At 41.0% G+C, this 21157-nt stretch overlaps 1 protein-coding gene across 1 annotated transcript in view; it reads right to left on the bottom strand.

The window, feature by feature from the left end:
* Nucleotides 1–3248: 3248 nt before the first annotated feature.
* samd10b (sterile alpha motif domain containing 10b) overlaps nt 3249–21157 on the bottom strand; it is a 56463-nt gene continuing 38554 nt past the window's right edge. The window contains exons 3-5 of the mRNA XM_026368947.1: nt 14868–15036; nt 10101–10241; nt 3249–4885 (exon numbers count right to left, since the gene is read on the bottom strand). Of these exons, the coding sequence (XP_026224732.1) occupies nt 4863–4885; nt 10101–10241; nt 14868–15036 (333 nt within the window). The 3' untranslated portion in view covers nt 3249–4862. The remainder of the gene's footprint in view (nt 4886–10100; nt 10242–14867; nt 15037–21157) is intronic.

Genomic DNA, 21157 nt, shown 5'->3' with positions numbered 1-21157 from the left:
GGGGGGGGGTCCTGTCTGATGAACTCGCTGCAATGCCGGCTGGCGCTGCTCTACCGACGTAACGGCGCTGGATCCTGACGACAAAAAAAAAAAAAAAAAAACAGGGGGGGGGGCACGGCTTCAATTCCTTAAATCAACTCTCGCCGAGTATTTGAGCGTCAGTTCTGCCGCTAAACTAAACGCTCCGGCCGCGCGTCCTCCGGCGCGTCGCACCGGAGCGAGCTTCAGCCGGGGCGAAGCATCGCAGTCCGGGCTGTGTGTGGCTATAGTGGCGCTCATTGCTGTACTGTAGGCCGGAGCTGGAGCCGCTCACTGCGAGGAGCTCTCTCTTTAAAAACAAAATAAAAATAAAAAACAAAAAAACACTGGAATCACAAATAGATGCCCAACGTTTGTTGAATCCTACAAGCTGCGCCCGACGCGTTTATTATCAGCTGCCACACAAATGAGAATCAAGGTCAGTGTTAAGAAGCGGGGGGTATTTGTGTCAGCTAAGCAAAGCAGTCAATATTAAATCTATTGGATTTCTAAGTGCTGTAGCTGAACATTGGCTACAGGCTATGTGCACGCTGATGCCCCCCCACCCCCTTATTCAACTCAGCTAATAGCACATGTTCCACTTGCGACTTGAAGCCACATATTTATTGTGTCACAGCTCGACACATGAATAATTCATGAAATCCGTAAGACAACAGAGGATCTCTCTGAAGTCTTTGATTGGTGCCAGTCATCATGACCTCAAATTTCCTATTAGTGGAAAATCATCTGTAACCATGATGTAATGTGGGAGTGATAAAGAGTTTGCAGCATTGCCAGTGGAGGGCAGGAGAGGCCTGTCAAAAGCAATTCCCCACATGTCTTAGTTTCATATTTAATAAAGTATGTCATGTCACAGACGGGGTGCATTACTTACTTTTTTAAATATTACTCGTTGGCTTACCACTTGGGTGCTTGCTTTGGATTGAATGGTTACAACTGGCAGCAACCAGTACATTTCCAACTTCTATTAAGTCCAGTTTGTCTGCAGCCATCTCCCACTAGGTGGCATTGCTCTACTGTGACTGCTAAGGAGTGAGGTTTTTTTTTTTTTTAAACCACATGAAAACACAAGACAACTGAAGCAGCACTGTCTGTTTAAAGTAAAGTCATGTTGGTTTAGACACAGTACTGGAGGGTCTGTGAGCCGGAGAGCTGTCTCTCCTTTCAGCTGACGGACTGCTGCCATTCTCCAGCCCGCTCCGTCCGGCTGATGAAGTTAAATCTGCTTCCTGTTCTCTCTAATGGCTGATGATGAATAGTTCACGCAGGGTCTTGTTTGACCCACGATTAATTATTTTACCATGGCAGTGATTTATGTTCCTACGCCTCCTCTGCTGAGTGAGTAAAAGTCTACCTAATGGTTTCTGAAGCTGACCAGGTGGAGTAGCCTGCACCCTAAAATGCTGAAGAGCACATCCAGCAGATGATTGTCTTATTGATCTTTTGACCTTTGCAGTCAAGTTGAGTGAGCACTCAGGCGCTTTTTTTGTGATCATATACTATCATAGTTTGTATACTGAACATTACCACCTGGATGCTGGAAAGATGATATACATTCCTCAGCTGTTTACACCACAGAGCAGCTCCCAGCGAGGAGCTCCTAAAAGGTCCTCTCAACAGTTGCTGATGAGAGAGGACAGTGTTTCTAATTCACTTTCAGCGCTGTCAGGGGAACTGAGCTCCATCTGATCAAAGCCACAAAGCAGATAACGATAAACAAGCTGGATGGAGAGTCTCAGCTTTTGGGTGTTTCAGAAGAATGAATGATGTAAGACAAGCTTTCAAAAAAAAAAAAAAAAATGAAAAAGAATCACACATTTCCAAACGTCACAGGGAGAAAGAAAAGACACTTAACAGTAAACAGCACCCAATTAGCCGCACCATCCAACCGTCTGCTCCACAGATTTATTCTCCGTCAGGGTTGAGAAGGCCACCGTTCGCTGAATCTGTTCATCATACATGTGCCTTCTTATTAAAAGGTGAGATGCTTCATGTCTCTCGGTAATTGGATCCCGGAGACAGGCAAGAATTATGTGTGTCTCTTTAGACATGCAGCACCGTTTTGCATCAACAAGGTTCGAAGTGTCGCGACTCGTGGGCCCTGAATGACAGGCCAGAGCTCAGGTGCAAGTATGAGACATTCTGTTTATATTTTGTTTCATGTCAGCTGTATTTCCTTTTTTTCCCCCCTTTTTGCACGACATTTCAGGAGTATGTATATAAACAAGCACTTTTTAAGGTAACAGCAAATTAATATGTGAATTCATTGTTGGGTGAACTAATGAATAAAAAGATGGAGGGGGAGGAGAAAGGAGAAAATAAATGAACACGCAGCTGAAGAATGGTCGTAGAAGAGGAAGGAAGAGAGAGTACGAGAAAGAGACGCAAGTATCCACAGGAGCTGTGTTGGGCTGCATTTCCTGGTTTTGGGCAGAATGGGGCATCCTGCAGCACTTTGGGGATTTGAGAGGAGAGCCACTGAGGTGAAGCACTTTTGTGCCACTTAAATCAAAGCAGCGGAGTTTCTGTGCGTTTGTGTGCAAACCGAGTGCACTGAAGCCCAGAGCCTAAAGAAAACTAAAATTTTAGCTGTCCACATACTTATGGTCTGGACTGTACGTGTGAGAAAGAGAAATAAAAGACCATGATAACTAAATAAATGAATTCATTGTAATTCACACGCATTCTGAAAACAACAGACAAAAGTCTTTTTACACACATTTTATTCCTTCCTGAATTTTGTTTAATATAAAACTAGAACAAAGAACCCTGTTGCATTTATTTGGGAATTGCCCAAAGTGGGATTTATTTTGCTTCTGAGTTATGTTCTAAGGATTCTTAGCCAGAAACTCATTTGCTGTTTCAGATACAAACTTTGTTTCTCAACTCAAAATGTCTACACGGGGGAAAAAAACCCTCTGTTCTCTCATGTCAGTGTCTACAGTCGAGAAAAATCAGAATTTACATTTTGTTTCTCATATCATGCCTTTAATCCAGCAGAGGTTTAGTGATGCCGTTTTTCTTATTGTGTTTTGTTGTTTTTTTCAGCTCATTTCATATCATCTTTGTCAAATTGTAGTTGCTTCAATATTCTGTCATATAGAAATAATAAGTAAAACAATAAAAAAAACATATAAACTCTAGTGTCGCACAATGTGAAAATCAGGACTAACACTCAATCGCATTTACTGTAGTTTATTCTAAAAAGACAGCTTTCATCATGTTGCATACCACGTGTCTTCCTATCTGCAAGGCAGACACATATCTGCCTTTGTTGCATTTTAATTCATCAGAAATGTGATGTAAAACCAAAGTGTTAATATCTACAGTATTCCAAAAAAAAATAAAACAGTGTGTTTTCACCTTTTTAACAGTCAGTTACTTACGCAGTAAGCATACATTAAGCAAAGATTCCTTGCCACAGGACAGGAGGATGGATGTTAGAATGGGAGGTTTTCTTGGAAATCCATTCATTCATTTTACAGTATGTGGATTTTTATTTATATGATTTAACTTTTCTCATCATACATAGCTCTCAAACCCGCTCGATTCAGTCACACCACACCGGGAATGTTGCATGTGAGTAGCTGTTACAGTATCTTGATTTCTGAGCGTTTGAAATCACAGTGAGTGACAGGAACAGAGAGTGGGTGGAATACAACAGAGGCTTGTCCTTTCACGTGTGTGTGTGTTTGAGATGACATACAGTACAGTATACAGTATAACACACACAGAAGCTATGAGGCTGGTAAATGCTGCCACCGTAACAGGCAAAAATCGGTATTTCTCTCAGAAGACACTCATATTGTGCATCCCATCTCTGTAAAAAAAAAATAAAAATCTTAATATTTATCCCAGACAGTGCTATTCATATCTATTACAATTTAAATTATTGCTTCATAAAGCATAAACATCACGCTAACTCTGTGTCTTCTGGATCATTTCCGTTATTAAAAGACTAAGGTACTGTTACAGTATACACAGATTGAACTGTATGTTTTCCTACAATGCACATACTCAATATATATTTCTAATTTCTCACTGACATATTGCAGATAAGTCACAATACAAAAAAGGTCGATTACGGGAATGACATTCAGCTGAAAGTTGATTCTCCAAACCTATAATTTCAAAAGTAAAGTCCTCAGAGGAAAATGCACTGTGACCTATGGGTGAGGAATTGATTATACTGTCATTGCTCAGATGCATTTAAGACCAGCTCTGCCTCCTAATTCCTGAAAAGGCTTGGCGTTACAACTTCAAAAGGAGACTGACTTTAGATTCAGTGGCTAAATGCTGGCGCTGCATGTAGATCTGCATTTAATTCAAGCAATCACTAACGTTTCCAGCATCAGTGGGTTGAGAGACTTGGGTGTTTTGTGTGGGAAACTGTAAATCGTATTTGCACATATGTAAAGCGGTGTGTTTTAATTTTCACCAAGCTTCTATTAGAATTATCCAATCAATCCAGTCTGATCGAGGCAGGAAACCAAAAGGAGATTTGTCGTGATCAAGCATATAACAGTGACAGGCCTACATCATGACTATGGTTGTGAATCTTACATCTTTTCACTATGTTTCAGTGGGTACGCCTGCCTTGAGCGGGGTTTTGTCCCTGTCTCGGTGTCTGCAAACCAGATTGCTTGTGTTGAATGAGAATCCTCCAGACTGGTTGGCATTGAGTCTATAGGCTTGTCCTCTCCCCTTTTCACTCGTTGATTCTCCACTCACATATCTGAAGACAGCAGCTCTTCCATGGCTCCTAGAGACGTATTGTGACAGGGGATGAGGGGAAACGGCTGCCAAATGTACCCAGTGATGAGCTAAGAGAAGTTTCCAAAGGAGGCTGCAGAGAGAGGGGCAGAAAGAAAGTGATATATAATTAGTTCACATAGATTAAAAAAATTGTTAAAATGCATGAATGGTTTAGTTAAGTTGGGTCATCAGACAGGTAGTGACTTCCATGTAACCATCTATCAGAAAGACCTGACTGATGAAGTACTACTGAGATTTTCAATCTTCTGCAGAGCACCTGTAAAGATCTTTTTGTCTGACCGTTGGGTCTTTTTGACGTTCACCTGTAATAAAAACCTTCCTTTCTTAACAACAGATAAACCAGGTGGTTTCCCACAACTATCCAGTGTGTTCCATCTTGAAATGACACCAAGTGCCAGTGGGAAGGCAGACTTTCCTCTCCCCAACAGCTCTAAAGTCCTCCTCTGCTGCTAATCGAGGAAGATGGGCCACCTGTCTCTAAGCACAGACAGATGCAACGTGGCACTGTGGTGAGCCTCAACCAGGAAACGATACTGAGAGAGAGAAGGATGGCGCGGTACGGATATGACAAGATCCTTGAAAAGACACAGGGATAAGAGACACAGGGATAATCACTTCTCTGATAGAAGTCCTTTTTAAAGCAGAGGAAGAGGTCTATAAAATGCAACTGGGCAAAATTTGTGTTGAAGAGAAAGAGAAAGCGACATGCTCCTCCTTTCTCTCTCGCTGAGTTTCATTCACATTCTAATGCACAGCCACAGTTCAGTTGGCAGGCGCCATATGGAGCCACGAGCAAAGCTTTGCAAGGATGGGCAACATCACAGGAGAGTTTCAGAGCTGCAAGGTTACCAAGACTCTCTCCCAGAGCAACCAACGTGCTGCTGACAACAGATCTTGTTGCGGTGGGTTAAGGTTCAAGGGTTGTTTTGAGGTTATTCACGTCATTTGGTTTTAGTTAATTACCTCTGAGAGTCCGAAACATAGCAGATGGCCATACACAAAGACAGACTCTGATAAAAACTGGATATGTTGAGGAGGAAAGAGGAACTCACAGTTTATTATAAAGACATACGAACAACGAGAGGCTGCAAAGAAGAAGGAGGGCACATCACCAAGTGGGCTCTGATCTGAATCCTCCTTCCCAAAGCTTCACACAAGTTCACAGTGCCCGGAGAGCAATACGACTCTGGGCTGTGGAAGATATCTTTCTTACCTTTCACTAACTGACTGATATAAGAAAGCCTTGCCTGCAGAAAATACATAATGTACAAAATTCATGCACAAATACTGCAAACACACAAATAAAAAGAATCCCAACAACAAACAAACTAAGAGACCGTTTCTTTCCCAGCTATGAAAGGGTGATGTACAAAACTTGAAATACTGCAATGGAAAGTTCAGCAGTGGGCTTCTATATATTATACATTTGCATTTACCTTTGAAGCTCACATTTACATTTCTACATGGCTTGCATTTTTCAAGTGTTAGTAGCATCTAAATTAGAATAAACTTTGATACTACTAAGATTTTCCAAACTAACTCCTAGACCTGCAAAGTGTCTCAATGAACATTTAGCTCCATTGCCCTCAGGCCGCAGGTACAAGGTCTAATCCCCTCTGTCATCACCTTCCTCAATAACTGACCTCGCTGAGCTACGCCGTTTGCTGCAGTTTATTGTCACTATTGTCGTTAATGTGATGTAAAATGTTTCATACATTATTTTGCAGTTGTGGGTGGACTTCATTTTTGCCTAGTGTCTAAATCAAATAACCTGTGATTCAGAGTTTGTGCTCATTTCATAAAATGTTTGTCTATACTCTGTTGATTCCTTCGCTGTCTGCTGTCTGTAGCTAAAGACGGATTCCCATTCTTCACACCCACAGTGTAAGATGCAGTTTGTTACATAAATCATTCAATTCACAATCAGGGCTTCATTCATGTATTCTAGCAGTAAAGAAGGAAAGAAACCAGTGAGAAATAGCCAGCAGAAAACATTCAGAGAAAGAAAGAGGAGTGCAATAGCAATATTATGTAGCACTAAAACCAAAAATAATGAATTGAAAGTAGCTTGAAAGCTCCACAAAGCTGAGAAAAACTATATATTGTGTATGGATTTGTCTCTCTGAGTATTCATAAAAACTATAACCATGGTGGCAAACATGGAGCTCATGTTCAAATGAGCACTTTTTTCATGGACTCCATGAAAAAATATGAAAAAAAAAAAAAATCAATCTTTTAGTCGTAGACACGGCTTTCTCCCATTGTTTTCTTTGTTATTGTGTGGATCATTTGTAACAGTAAGTAGCAATGCGATTCCATGTAGAGTGTGAAATGTTATTATGGTGCTTTGAGCAAGTGAGCCTGCCACAGACAGATTAGCATGGAGCAGAAAGCCAGGGAATCCAAATGCTATCAGACCAAGCTTTCTTTCACTATCCATGTCCCTTCATTAACCTCCTTAACAGCCTGGTTTCTTAATCTCCCCCCAGTATTTTTTTCCACCATCTATTTAACATTTTACTTCTAGTTGCATCTCTCTGTCCTCCTCTTTACTCCTCTTCCCTCTCTCCCCTCTCTATATTTAAAGATTTTCTGTGCTCCTGTTTAACATTTGTCCTTTTATTTTTGAACCACAACCCTGTATTTGATGCTATTTTTCAAAGGTTTAAGAAGTCACCAAAGAAAGCACTGATGACTGTGAATAATAGTAGTGCCTTGTGAGGGTTGTGTCAAATTTGTGGCTCACAGGGACGAGCTGACATCCAATTCAAGCATATTCACATTTTCATTCTCTTTTGAAAAAGTTATTGTGAGATCAATATTTAATTTTTGGTAAATCCATTGGAGATGAATCAGAGCTGACAGGTGGGGCGACGCAAGGCTCCGCTAAATCACACCAAAATTGTACACGTATTGGAAGAATGGCAGCGAAAGAGTAGCTGGAAGTGTGTCGGGTGCTGTGAGCAAAGATGAGCACGAGAGCAAATCCTGCATGTCCATTATCAAACTGTGTGAAAAGTCTGAAGTCTGGTTATTTATTCCTCACCTCCAGCCCTCAACCTTCCATTTCACTATCACCATGCTTCTCCACACTCATCACCTCCCACTCAAAACATCTTTTCCTTCTTACCTTTATCAAACTCTTGTTTTTTTTGTGTCTTTTTTTGACTGGTTTCAGTTGAGTTCAGTCACTTGTCACTCTGTAAATACTAACATCAAAGTCAGCTTATGAATAACTGTGAAGAAACTGCCTTTATCACCTCTACCCGCATCTACCACATTTTAGCCACCCCACGCTTTTCATTCCATTTCCAGCACTAAAACACCTCCATTATCACTACATCAGGTGCTTCCCAACCCACCCTACCTTTATCACCTCTGAATATAACCCTGTGAACCTCAGGTGTTTCACGAGGCCACCAAATTAGCTCGCTCTTATACTGTAGCGTAGAGTCAGAGCCTGCTGAACTGGGAAATTACATTTGCATTGCTCTATTAAAAGAAGTGTCCAACAGCACTTTAATTATTTCTCTTTACCAGGCAATTGCATTCCTTCCCTCAGTTTTATTCTGTTTAATTCAATTCAACGTACTTAATTGGCATAATTGTCACTATAAACAACCATGTGTCTAAGTAGGATAAGCTGAAACATTGGGAAACAATAAATGAGCACAAACCACAGTGAGTTTGGGTGTCCTAGTTCTTAGTTACCTTTAGTTGCAGTAGAGTGTTCCTAGAATCGTATTTAATTAATATTAAACAATCTTTGTTTTAACATTTAGGCTGGTAATATTTGACCCCGGCCCAATTCAGCCTCATATTCGTGTTCCTCTTGTCGTTGCGTTTGGCTTTAGATGACTTCAGATGAACTGGTTATATTCTAAATATCAGGAGGCCATTCATACACTTAGTTTGCATAGATTATCAGGCCCAGTCTTATATTTATCTTTCATATCGCACGTATCTCTTTCTGTCTCACTTTTCACATTGCTGTAAGGGTTGCAGAGCTCTCACAAAACTTGGTTCCAACAAAATTGGTGTCTGGAAAAAAAAACCCACTGGGGTGGGTCATGAATAGATTAAAATGGGCAGCAAAACCTGAGTTATTTATATAATATCTGTCAAGCACTTACCTCAAAGCAGGCGGCACAGAGTCGAAATAAGCAGAAAATAAAACACCAACAGCATCGGCAGCGATGAATAATCAGACAGTGAGAGTGGGATCTTGCCATCTGCTTGTTTGAATGTAACTGGTGATTGTATGAGCCCATTCACCATCGGTTCATAAAGATCAGTTGATTGCAAGAACAACTTCAGGGCTTTGCCTGAACTAACAAAATATTCTATTTTGGTCCAAAGCACTTATGCCAAGAGAGATTGGACCATTTAAATCAAATGTTTGTGCTTTTTTTTTTTTTTAAAGCCTCTGCTTTTCAGGATGCTCAGTGAATAAAAAGAGGACAGTAACACATCCACACATTGTTTAATACTGAATTTACTGAATTACTAGGGTACATAACATAACATTTATTTTGCAACTCAAGCAAAAATCATATTGCAATTCTCCTCACATGCTCCAGATCCCCTCTTATTCGGGGCACGAGCTCAGCCAGGATGCTGCAGGAGAATTTGGGTCATGATCCTGAAGATTATGGTGCCCAAAGAGAAAACCTGAGTGAAATAGCTGGAAGGCTAAAAAGTAAAAGTAGTGAAACACAAAAAACTGAGCCAGTCGTCGTCTATCAAGACACAACAATGTACCTTTTTAAAAGGTATATTTGCAGTACTTGAATTTTGGATGGTTTTCATCAAAGCATCCAGGAGAACATCTGGAATAGACGATGACTCCCAGCCTGACGGCTTCAGTCAATGAACTGCTACTCACAACGATCAGTCACAACAGGGTTGCAAGAGGTATGCCACAACCACTGCACAATCCAGGTCAGCAGTAATTAACTGAGCCAGTTTATTGATGGCTGGATAATAAAAGTGTTTACCTCAGTCATCATTCAGAGCTAATCGAGAGTTCCCGTCAATAAAACCACATAGAGCCGCCAACAAAGTCACTGGGATGTCCAGCTCGGCGTATGTCACAGCAGGCGTGCGTGATCTCAGACTGTGTCCTCCCAATTTAGACAAACCAAACTGCTCTCCTCCTCTTTGCTACTTTCTTAACTTTCTGAATAAATAATTACTTTATGAATTATTTACCAAAAAAAAATAGAGAAACATTATTCATTATTAACTATTCACTTAGTTAGTTGTTATTTTTTTAAAAAACTTACTTCTACTAAGCAGCTGCAGGTTGCGGACCTCTTCTCTGACCTGCAGCTGGAGGACTTGTTGGAGGACCTCCTGTCTCAGTGTCTCCTGGATGATTCCCATCCTCTCCAGCTTCTCCCCATTTAAGCGCAGCAACGCCCGTCCTGCCAGGAGGAGACATGGATGCGTTAGTCCACCTATTTAGAGAATTAGCTCTCTTTACACAGCCTCAGTTCTACTATACATGCTTGGTAATTTGATAACATGATTTACTACTCTCAATGTATTCATGTACATAGGGTATAAATGTGAAGGGAACCTCCCTTCAACTGTTTGCCTGTGCTTACATTTCGAAGAGATGCATTTCACTACAAAACTAATATTGTTCGTAAGAATGTATTGTATGTGTTGGAAATGTGTTTTCCAGCAGTGAGGTATTTGTTCTCTGCACTGCAGCCTTGCAGTTAGTAGCAGTAAAGTGAACTGGCATGCGGAGGTTTACTCAGGCTGGCTGTTTTCTGTGGCTGAGTTTTACTACAGAGTTTGGCTGTTAACCCCGGGGACACACACATTTAACATACCATTACCCACAGTAAACAGGGTTTACAACCAAGCTGCACTCACACAAACACAAGGCCCACTGTGATATGCACGTGTTCCAATGCAGGCGCACACTCAGGTCTCTATATGAGTGGGAGAGTTGTGTCCTTCACCAGTGCAGACACAAGAAGAATCCATCATATCTGTGGCAGCTCTGTACTATGACCAAATCATAATTAGACTCATTACTCATGCAGCTCACTCTATGCATCGTGACATTCAGTCTTATTTTCTTCTCCTGGATATTATATGTCCTCTGCACACAGTAATGCTTCTGTATGTCACTCTTTATTTCGATTTCTGTATGTGTGCATTATGCATGTACGGCAGATAAATAATCCTGTTTGCACTTATCTGCTGTGTAGTAAACAGTGTATCTCTCTCTCTCTCTCTCTCTCTCTCTCTCTCTTTTTCTGTTTCTCTTGTTTCGTCTTTGTTGCTGTTTTATTTATCCACAAGAGTTAATAAGCATAACTATCAGAAGAGTGCAAAGAGTGCAAGAGGGGAGCACAAACAGAACTGAACAAAGAAGAATAACATGAACAGGGAGAGGTAAAAGAAATAATAGTTAGGGGACATCTGTTCCTTTTCTGAGCCCATGAAATATAAATGTCCTTAATAGAGAGTTAATAGTCATATTTCATATGTCAAGCTTTAGGGTGGAGAACAGACTTACTACTGTGACAGACTGTGGGAGGAATGTTGTGACCCTCAGTGGGACCAGTCTTGGACTAAGGGCTTCGAAAACCATCTGTAAATATGTAACATGCCTGCACGTGTTACAGTAATAACCTGCATCTCCCCTTAAACAGATGAAACAGATGTAATACTACAATAAAATGTTCCCAAAAATGTTTGGGGTATCGTAATGCCAGTTTTTCTGTTCTGTTTTCCTCTATATGAGCCCTGTTCACACAAACCAAAGCACAACTCTGTCTGTTCCCATATTCATTACCTTCTTTTATGTGAGTACTGTGCATATAGGAAACTGAATTCCAGCTTGACAACAATTGTTTGAATAATAAACTGAATGTATAAAAGAATCCATATTGAATCCGATCTCTCTCTCTGTCGATTGAGCCGACTAGTTTTTACAAAGATATAACATGGAGGAAACACTTTTTTGCACAGTTTTGTTAAAGTGGAGTGATTGAGACTGAACATTATGTGAGAAAGCGGCAATAATTATGTATTGAATCCCAGCTCTTTGAGGTATGATATATAGCTCTCACTGGAACTAGGCAAAGGAGGACAGAACTGTCACCCAGCCGCTACTTTGCAACCAGATGGTCTGGAACAATACAGACAATAGCCATCTCAACTGTGGGCAAGACTCCACTCTCTGGGAGAACAAGCCATGACAAACCAGTTATCCTCCACAATGGTCTAATAGACATGCATGTGTGTCTGTGTGTGTGTGTGTGTGTGTGTGTGTGTGTGTGTATGTGCAGATGTGGCTTAAAGACAGATTATTTTCTTCTCCTCAGAGTGAACATGCTCTAGTTTATGGCATGTAGAGTGGAACAATACATTTTGCGTGAGGTCAACTACCTAAGGGATGCGACAATAACTTTCCATTTATTTTGTGCACAGTTACAGATTTATCTATTTATTTATTTTTTACGTTCTGTTTGTGTGCACACACTCATCAACCTCTTCATCCCCTACAGCCCTCCAGTGTGTGCTTGCCAACAGCAGTACCAGTGCGTCCTAGAAAAAACACTGCCCTTGGTTTCTTTGTGTGTGTGTGTCTGTGCGTGCGTGCGTGTGTGTGTGTGTGTACAATGAGACAAAGCAGATGAATGGAGCTCAAAGCAATTCCCCTCAGACAGACTTAATACATCTCCTAATAATTGCCTACAGATAGGGAAAGTAGTGCTGTCAAAGGGAGAAAAGAGACACAAAAACAAAAGCTGTTTCAATAGAGATCGCTTCTCTCAATTTGGCTTCAAAATAAATTGCTATTAACAATGTCTGTGGGTAAATGGAAAGCAGTTCTGCCTTGGTTGGGACAATAATGACTCTTAAAACAGTCTGAAAAGCTATCCAAATAGGAGGAAGAAAGACTTCCTTACAAAAGAACAACCTTTAGATTAAGGATTTGTTAGCAGACCCATTTAATCCATGCTTTCCATAATGGCCTGCACACTGTATGACATTCTCTGTCAATGTGTACTGTATGTACAGTATATTCATCGCATTTACCAGTATATGTTCTATATCTTCAACCTATCTGCAATCTCAGTCTTTCACACATGGTCTACAATTGTGACCTGTGTCAGGATATATTGCTCTGATTAGGAAAGTAGAATAATAATTAATTAATGCAGCAGCAGCAGCAGCTGGAACGCCATCCAGTTTGCAAGGTCACATGTGGAGGTGGTCCAGCGTGCTTTGTCAACTCAAAGCATGCAGCCCGCAGTCAGTAAAAAAATGCTCTTGGTGCTGAGGACAGCAAGGGACAGTTGATCGACATCAATTTTTCGAACCTGCCGACCTACCGTACAGTTGGGATTTCTTATCGCAGCACAGAATGCTACCAAATCTAGAGACAAAACGAATGAGTGAAAAAATAAATAAAACACCGGGTGTGAATAATAATGGTACAGTTATTCTGAGAAATAATCAAGATGACATCATTGATGCTCTGTGAGAACAGAGCTTCTGTCGGTAAATCACATACGTCCACAGCATGCTACCACTTTGAGTGTGGCTGAGCTGCAGCAGGTCTGTGAGGAAGACTGATCCAACGCTCCTCCTCAACATCGTGCAGGTCTCATTAACAGCTGGTTATGTATAAACAAAACTAATTGCACTAATTGTATTGATATTAATACTGTGTACGTGTGGTACGAAAGAGTTCACTGATATTATAGATGAAATGTAGTGAAGTGCAGCATTTCTCTTTGAAATGTAGTAAAGTAAATGTTCAAAAGTAAACCAAAACTTAATAATCTTGATCTACTACTACAAACAATGTCAGAAATAAAAAAGGCGATGGAATAGGAGAGACAAAATGAATAAAAGATGATAGCAGGGATCTTAAATGGAAAAAGCAAGAGACACTGAAGAGGCTGCACTGATCTCCTTAGGCACCTTGTACCACTGTGATGGTGCCCTTACTAAGAGGCTGAGGGAGACAGATTTACTTTTGGGTCACTGAACTAAGATGATACACACACAGAATCCATTTGCGGACTGCTGGAGGGATCCAACATCCTTCTGTGTACAAAAAAAAAAAAAGGCCGAACACTTATTGATGTTACTCTTTGATACTGACCATATGCATCAAAACAAAAACACACATTCACTCAATATTTGCACAAGAAAACACAGGTGCTAATAACCCGGGCAAAATCAAATCCAGCTGGATATCAGCAAGTGAATACATAAGAATAATTGGATCTAAGCCCCTCTCTCTCTCTTTCTCTCTCTCTCTGTTTGAGAATACATAAATAAAAAAGGGTTGCTGTAACTATGGCTGTCACAGCACTGTTAGCCCTGAAGCCAGTGTGTATGGACAGTATGTATCTGTGTGTGTGCGTGCAAATATAAGTGGTGGCTCAGCCTACGGCAGAAAAACAGCAATCTGTTCAATGTAAGACACGAGAAAAGAAACTACTCTACCGTCTGGCCTGTCGAGGCTGGAGATATGTGCGAATATGTGTGTGTTTATGCAGCGACATGCATTTTGTGAGCTCACTAAACGCATATGTGTATGAGAAAGGGTGTTATTTAAACTCATAACATAATAACCTACAATTTGTTCCACAGTTTTCTCTTTTTTTTTTTTACCTCCAAAAATAGGCCGCACTTCTTTCATTACCTCACATGAATGCCTTTTAAATCTCCTTTGGAGAGATTTGGATGTAAACCTGTTTCCAGTTGAAAAAGCTAAGCTGTGGAACCACAAACCTAAAAATACAACTTCTGTGAGATTTTTTAAAGCCTTTTACGGCATTGGTTTTCAATGTCTTAATCCAATGGACCGTGCCTGCTGTGCCTATAAAAAGGAACAGAGGTCAGTGAACAAGGTCTGGGGAAACCACTCTTTGAACAACACCTCCACAATGTCAATAGTTGCGGATATAAAAATAAGCTCTCATCAATCAAGAAAAGAAGTCCAATCAGACATACATGAGGCTAAACAAAGGCTGTGTGCATACCTATTAGTGTGCTGCGTACTCTACCTGTGATGGCATGATGAGAGAAGGCCTCTACATAGGTTAGGTAGTTGTGAGGACAGTATTTCTTAAGCCACTTGCAGACATCCTGCTGGGTCCACAGCACCACAGGTTTGGACAGACAGGACAGCGTAGGACTGGTGTGATACACAGTGAAAGCTTCACCTGGACGCAACTGGAAAACAAAAGAGGAAGAGAATTTATATTAACTGATGCACTTCTGCATGTGTGAGTGAGCCAGTGTGTGTGTGTGTGTGTGTGTGTGTGTGTGTGTGTGCAGGGTGCTGTAATAGCAAGATCAAGCCAGTGAGTGTAGGTATACGTGTGAACTTCTGTTTTAATTTCCTCTGTTACTATATGAAGGAAGTTGGAACCAAGCTTTTTATTGCTTTTTTTTTCTTTTGCAGATAATCACCTTATAATTGTGCTAGCTTCCTTAAATATGCAACCTGCTGAATTTTCTCATTAATGTGAAATTAGCTGGCATGATGTGTTCTAATGCTCCAATGTGCAACAAAATCCCTCCTGGTAGACAAATAAATCACAAAACATAAAAGTCATGTAATGAAAAGCAGCTTAGTGAAACTCAATAGCTATACTTGTACAGAAAGCAGTGTTATGTCTCATTCATCACATACAGAAGACAAAAATGTACTGTAGTGTAGCCTATACCACATTACAATTAGAATAAGCTGCTCTTTTCTCCCGTGTGGAACAAATGAAATACAAATAATGAAATTCAAATGTAGCCCAAATTAACAGTGAGCATAAGGTTCAAAAGCTTGTAGTCATAAAAGGGCAAACAGATGTTATTCTTTGGATTGAAAGAAGCACCCAGCTTTTCACCTTTCAACCCTAATTAAGAGGGAACAATGCAAATTCCCGCTGCATCACCGTGTTTTCTCTCTTAATATGTTATTCTCTGCTCTCTGGCACTTTACCCTTCCTCTCAACAACATGTCTTGATACAGTAATTACATTCCATATATTATTTCTGCTACCATGGGCCCTGACATTGTGTCATATTGTGGCTGGTATAGTATTTTTCTGGAGGTAATTTTCCCTGACAGCAGCACCTTCATTACGCAGTCAGCATAGCATTAGTGTGATTCTGTCATCTTCAAATACACATCTTTATTCCCATCGTCTCGATTTCTCTCGCTCTCCCCCTGTCTCTCCCCTTCTTCAGACGTTTTCTTCCGAGCCCTGAAACTTGTCAGGGCAGGCTTGTCTTTGTGTATCATGGCCGTGCGCAGGGAATTAATATGGACATTAATAAAGTCACAACCAGTTCATATGGCCAGAAAACACAACTATCTCCTTGTCCCCTCAGCTTTCTCTCCCTCTTGTGTGACTTTTTTTCATATCTAATCCATTCATTCATGCTCCGACTGAGCCAAGACTACAACAAAGGCCTTGGCTGATTTTCAACAGCAAAACACAGAAGTGCTGCCAAATGTTTCACTGCATAACTGGCTGCATTTAATGCGATTATGTATGCTGAAATGCCATACACACAAACGCAAGATGCACACACCAACCCTACTTCATATCCAATCTTTTCTCCGCGGCATTCTTGTTAATGACACAAAGGCCAGGTCCCAGAACATCTTCGCATTCCAGTACGTGACAGACACAGGTTCATAACTATTTCCATCTTTGCCAGCTGCTGTAATGAGATCTCCTCCTGTCAATTTAAGCATCAATCAGCCCTATCAAGTTCTGGCTGGTCCACTGGCTAAGTGTGTTCTGCTTTGTAGGCCTTAATTGAAAACAACTCTATTTGTCTGCTCCAGTGTGTTTGCTCGTTTCCTAATTACACACATACTTCTACCCTGACTCAATGGAGCACTAAAGTCATTTTAATAGCCAAAATTTTCTGCTCACCCCACCATCATCAATTAACAATGGGTAGGGAGAGGTATGGAAGAGCTCGCTAGCTCCCCATCATCCATACAATACTCATGCTGACATAGCTGAGTCAATGCTGGGATGAATGGACAATCATAAAGTGTGGCACATTAAATAACACAAACAGATCTGTCTGGAGGAAACACAACGTTTCCTTTAACCTGGAAGGCAGGGCAGCATTACACTGAATCTCACTTGAGATGGCAACGCTGCTTGTGCATCGTAAAAGCAGGTTATACTTCTAAGAAGGTTAGGAACCGCTGTGTTACAGTATATTGTGTGGTCAAATGTTGCTTTTAAGAAGTGATGCTTATCAGCTCCTCAGTATACGCCACTGTCCTATTTCCCTACATTGATGTGACTAAAGTCTTTGGAAAAGCAGCAGTTTTTAGTGCAGCTGAAGATTCAGCAGGGAGATTAATAATAACCCGAGGACCTATATTTTATGAGAATGAATGAAAAAAAAACGAATGATTGTTAATGAACAGTGCATATACTGTAATAACTTATCTTGAATAGTAGTGTAAAGGGAGCTACAGGTGCATTCAATTATTATGGAAGAAAAGTGATGAGCTTTAGATCCACTGAAGTACCCATAACAAGTATCGGAAACCCATCTCTGAAATCGTGGCACATAAATATGAGAGTTGTATTGATTCATTATTGAATATATCATGACTCGTTTATTTCCGTGAACAGGATACAGTGTGACATGAAACAATGAAGAAGACAGAGAAGCTGAGCGATGACAGAGAGGCTGACAAAAATCAGGAGAAGACAGTACTTTGGGGAGTGGGGTACTCTTTGCATGAGTAATGACGTTCATCATCAAGACGCCAGACAGAAGGGAAATGAAATGATAGCTCCCCATCATCCCTCTTTGTCTCTTCTTCACCTCGTGCTTTTCTTGCGCCATTTTTTGTCCATCCATCAGTGGATCTGCTCGGGTCGGCTCTCTGTCATCCCTGTTCACCCTTCACTACCTCCCCCACTCCTCCCGAGACCTACTTCTGTCCAGCGGGAGGAGCTCCCTCATTCATTATGCACAGGGCTGGGAGGGAAGGTGTATTTGAAGCGGAAATCTAATGAGAGATGGATGGAGGAGGGGAAGAAGATAAAGAAATATATTCTGGAAATTCTAGTACATAGCCAAATTGCTTTGTATAATTAAAATAGTGGTAATATTTACTTGATTGCTTAGAATAAACAAACATTATACACCGCAGCAAGTACCCAGTGCCACAACCAGGCTAGCTACTCCCTATAACTACTTTAGTTATATATCATACAGATTTGAGCGTGGTCTCAATCTTGAAACTCTCCTATTGAACGATAATGATAAACTCTACTTTTAATTCACACCGTGACTTGAAATTCTTTGGGAATTGACGCACCTAATAAATTATAATGAATAATAATGATCTAATACGATATTTTAGGAGTCTATATTCAACAAGGCAAGTTCTGTGTCTGTTTTATTCCCTGTCCTCTTGCTTCCTCCCCCCACACACTTCCCTCCAAACCACGTATTTTCTTCTTTGCTGTTCTCCATTGATCATTCTGTTTGTATCCTCAAACAGCTTATTTGTCCTTCCCTATTTACTTTGTTCTATCATGTCTCTTATCCCTCCCTCTACTTGCGCCTCATAAATTTTATCCTCTGCCTGCCTGACAGCCCCTCCCTGTCCCCCCCTTGCTCTTGTTTCCTCCGTTCGATCTTTCTCCTGCTTTGACTTCTGTGCACTGAGCTGCTTTTTGTCCATTTTAGTTTGTGTGTGTGTGTATGTGTGTGTGTGCGTGCGTGCGTGCGTGCGTGCGTGCGCATGGCCTGCTTCACTGTGTAGCTGAATCAGGGATTAACTGAAGTCAGGGGAGCGTGGGGAATCCGTAAAACTCACTCTTTGTGACCGATAACACCTCTCTTCCAATGCCTGCTTCTGTCTCTGCACATCCACACCCTGTCTGAGATTGATCAATGATGTTACGCCAATTAGCAGTAAAAATCCCAATGTGTGTGTGTGTGTGTGTGTGTGTGTGTTTATGTGCGTGCCTATTTAAGTGAGTGAATCTATCTTTCATAGCATACACACTGTTGCTCACACCTGCCTTTCCCCCTCTGCTCTGCATCTTTTCCTGCTGTCACTTTAACTTCCCACAGGATACTAAACACTCCTCCTCTATCTTCCCCATATGCTCTGCAGTCTGACCTAACAACTCTGTCTCTCTGACATCTACTGTCCCATCTATCCGTCCCTTTCTCTGCTGAGAATCAGATCTTCAATATGTCCCACCAACCACCAAAGACCCTGACAGATCATGACACACGATCCTTCATATCTCCTTCACACCTCTCTCGACCACTTCTCATTTCATCTTATCCTTCATTTCTCTCCACTCAGTAACACCCAATCCTCCCCTGGGTCCCTGACAGTTTCTGTTGCATCATTCATCGCCCCTGTGTCTTCCACCGCTCAGTCCAGCCTTGTGCTGTTGTGCGTCTGAGTGTGTCACTGTGATTCTGTGTGTGTAAATATCTTGCACTCATGCGAATGTGAGCAGGCTCTCTGTGGTTGAACAAAGAGCCAGATGGGATTTTCACAAAGCTCTCTATTTAGCATGAGTCAAACATGTCTCTTGGACAGAGCAACAACAGTGAGTGGCAGGACAAGGACAATACAGACTAAAGCATTTGTGACCCACTGCCAACAGCTCTTATATTTATCTTTCTACAGTGTCTTTCAAACCACAAGACTCCACTGCATCACTACACCAGTGCAGTGCACACACACACGACACTAAGGTGACGCTGACAAAATCCATCAATTGTCATTTCCTCCCATGGTAGCATGTTCGCATATCTGTCTGTGCCTTTCAAAATTGATTGAACTGTTTGACTATGTGCAATACAAGGAGACAAGCAGAGAGGAGAACCAAAATGTATTATTATGACTATAATGATTATTATAGTAATTATTATTATAATATAACTTGGCCTTCGCCTCACATTTACCATCTAAAAATACTGTGCAAGGCAATTTAGTGATGTTCTGCACGGTAAATTGCTTTAGCGATAACACTTTTCTACTGCAAAACACACCTGAAGAACGGCCTACATGTGGAGACAAAGGACAAGACCAATCACAGTGTTGCAAGTGTTGAAGAAATGAAGATGAATCAGGTTAAATAAGCATGTTTAGTGGTAATGTTAATTTAGTATAAATTTCACAGTCATAGAGGCATGCTTGCCTTTTTGTGTGTTTATGTGTGTGTGTGTGTGTGCGCGCATGTGGATCTGCATATAGAATAGTCACAACAGTGCGGTCGCTCTTGCAATCTCACTAAAAGCATTGCAACATGCATCATATTTTTAATCCTTGATTTTCAGACAAAATCTGCATTAAAATCAGGCATTTTTTAGACTGAAATATGTTGCTTCATCAGTCTGGACCAATGTGGTGGAAAGTTAATATGCAACAGGCAACAGTACCAACACTGCCATCCATTAATCTGTGCAGCTAGCGTAGCTAGAAAAAAGCAGGTGAAGTGAATGGAGGCTAAACAATATGCAAAGTGCTAAACATGTAGAATCAGGTTGTGAATAGTTTTTTTTACAATATGTGCTATACTGATTCTACCATTTTCATGTTGGTGAATGTCAATACTGTCACCACAGTAATGTCTGACATTGTGTCAGAATGTTTATCATTCACACACACACACACTAGCATCACCAAAGCAGACCATCAGGGCAATCAGAAAAACAGCGAATAATGATGTACCACAAACCCAGTTATAATGAGTTCGACTGAAGATCCTAAAAATGTGTGGTGTGTTGAGTGCATTTCCTTGCAAATGTCAAAATAAGAAGGTTTTGCATTGTGTTTTTGTGTGTTTCCTCTCCATTAGTCGACTGCTTTGTGTTGGTGTCAGCGGAGAAGGTCAGCCACTGTGTTCTGTAATGAGGAAGGGAAAATAACCACAGACTGCTCTTTCTCATTCGCCCACCTAGCACGGCAAATTAGTGAATAAGAGCCCAGCTTCCTGTAACAGGCTTGGTCCTGATACAGAAAAAAGAGGGTACAATGGCAGCTGCTACTTCCTAAACTGTGTCTCTGTTATTCCATCTAGTTATTCTCCGGTCCCATCTAAAGGCTCACCAACAAGCTGTGTGTCAGACAGCAAAATGAGCCACCCACAAACACCTCCCTTCAGCCCATCTGGCTACCACAACAACGACCAATTCAAGGATGGTACAGAAGGTGTGCCAACTACACAATGACTCATTATTCAGAAGAATCCCATTAGCAGATAGGTCTGCATACAGGTCCACCTAAAGCTGTAACAACACAAACGAGAGTAAAACCCCTATTTTAACAAATTATTTA

This window comes from Anabas testudineus, chromosome 7 (assembly GCF_900324465.2).
Source record: "Anabas testudineus chromosome 7, fAnaTes1.2, whole genome shotgun sequence".
In the NCBI taxonomy this organism is placed as follows: domain Eukaryota; kingdom Metazoa; phylum Chordata; class Actinopteri; order Anabantiformes; family Anabantidae; genus Anabas; species Anabas testudineus.
Note: the sequence above shows the minus strand (reverse complement) of the source record. Positions and strands in the feature narration are given on the sequence as shown.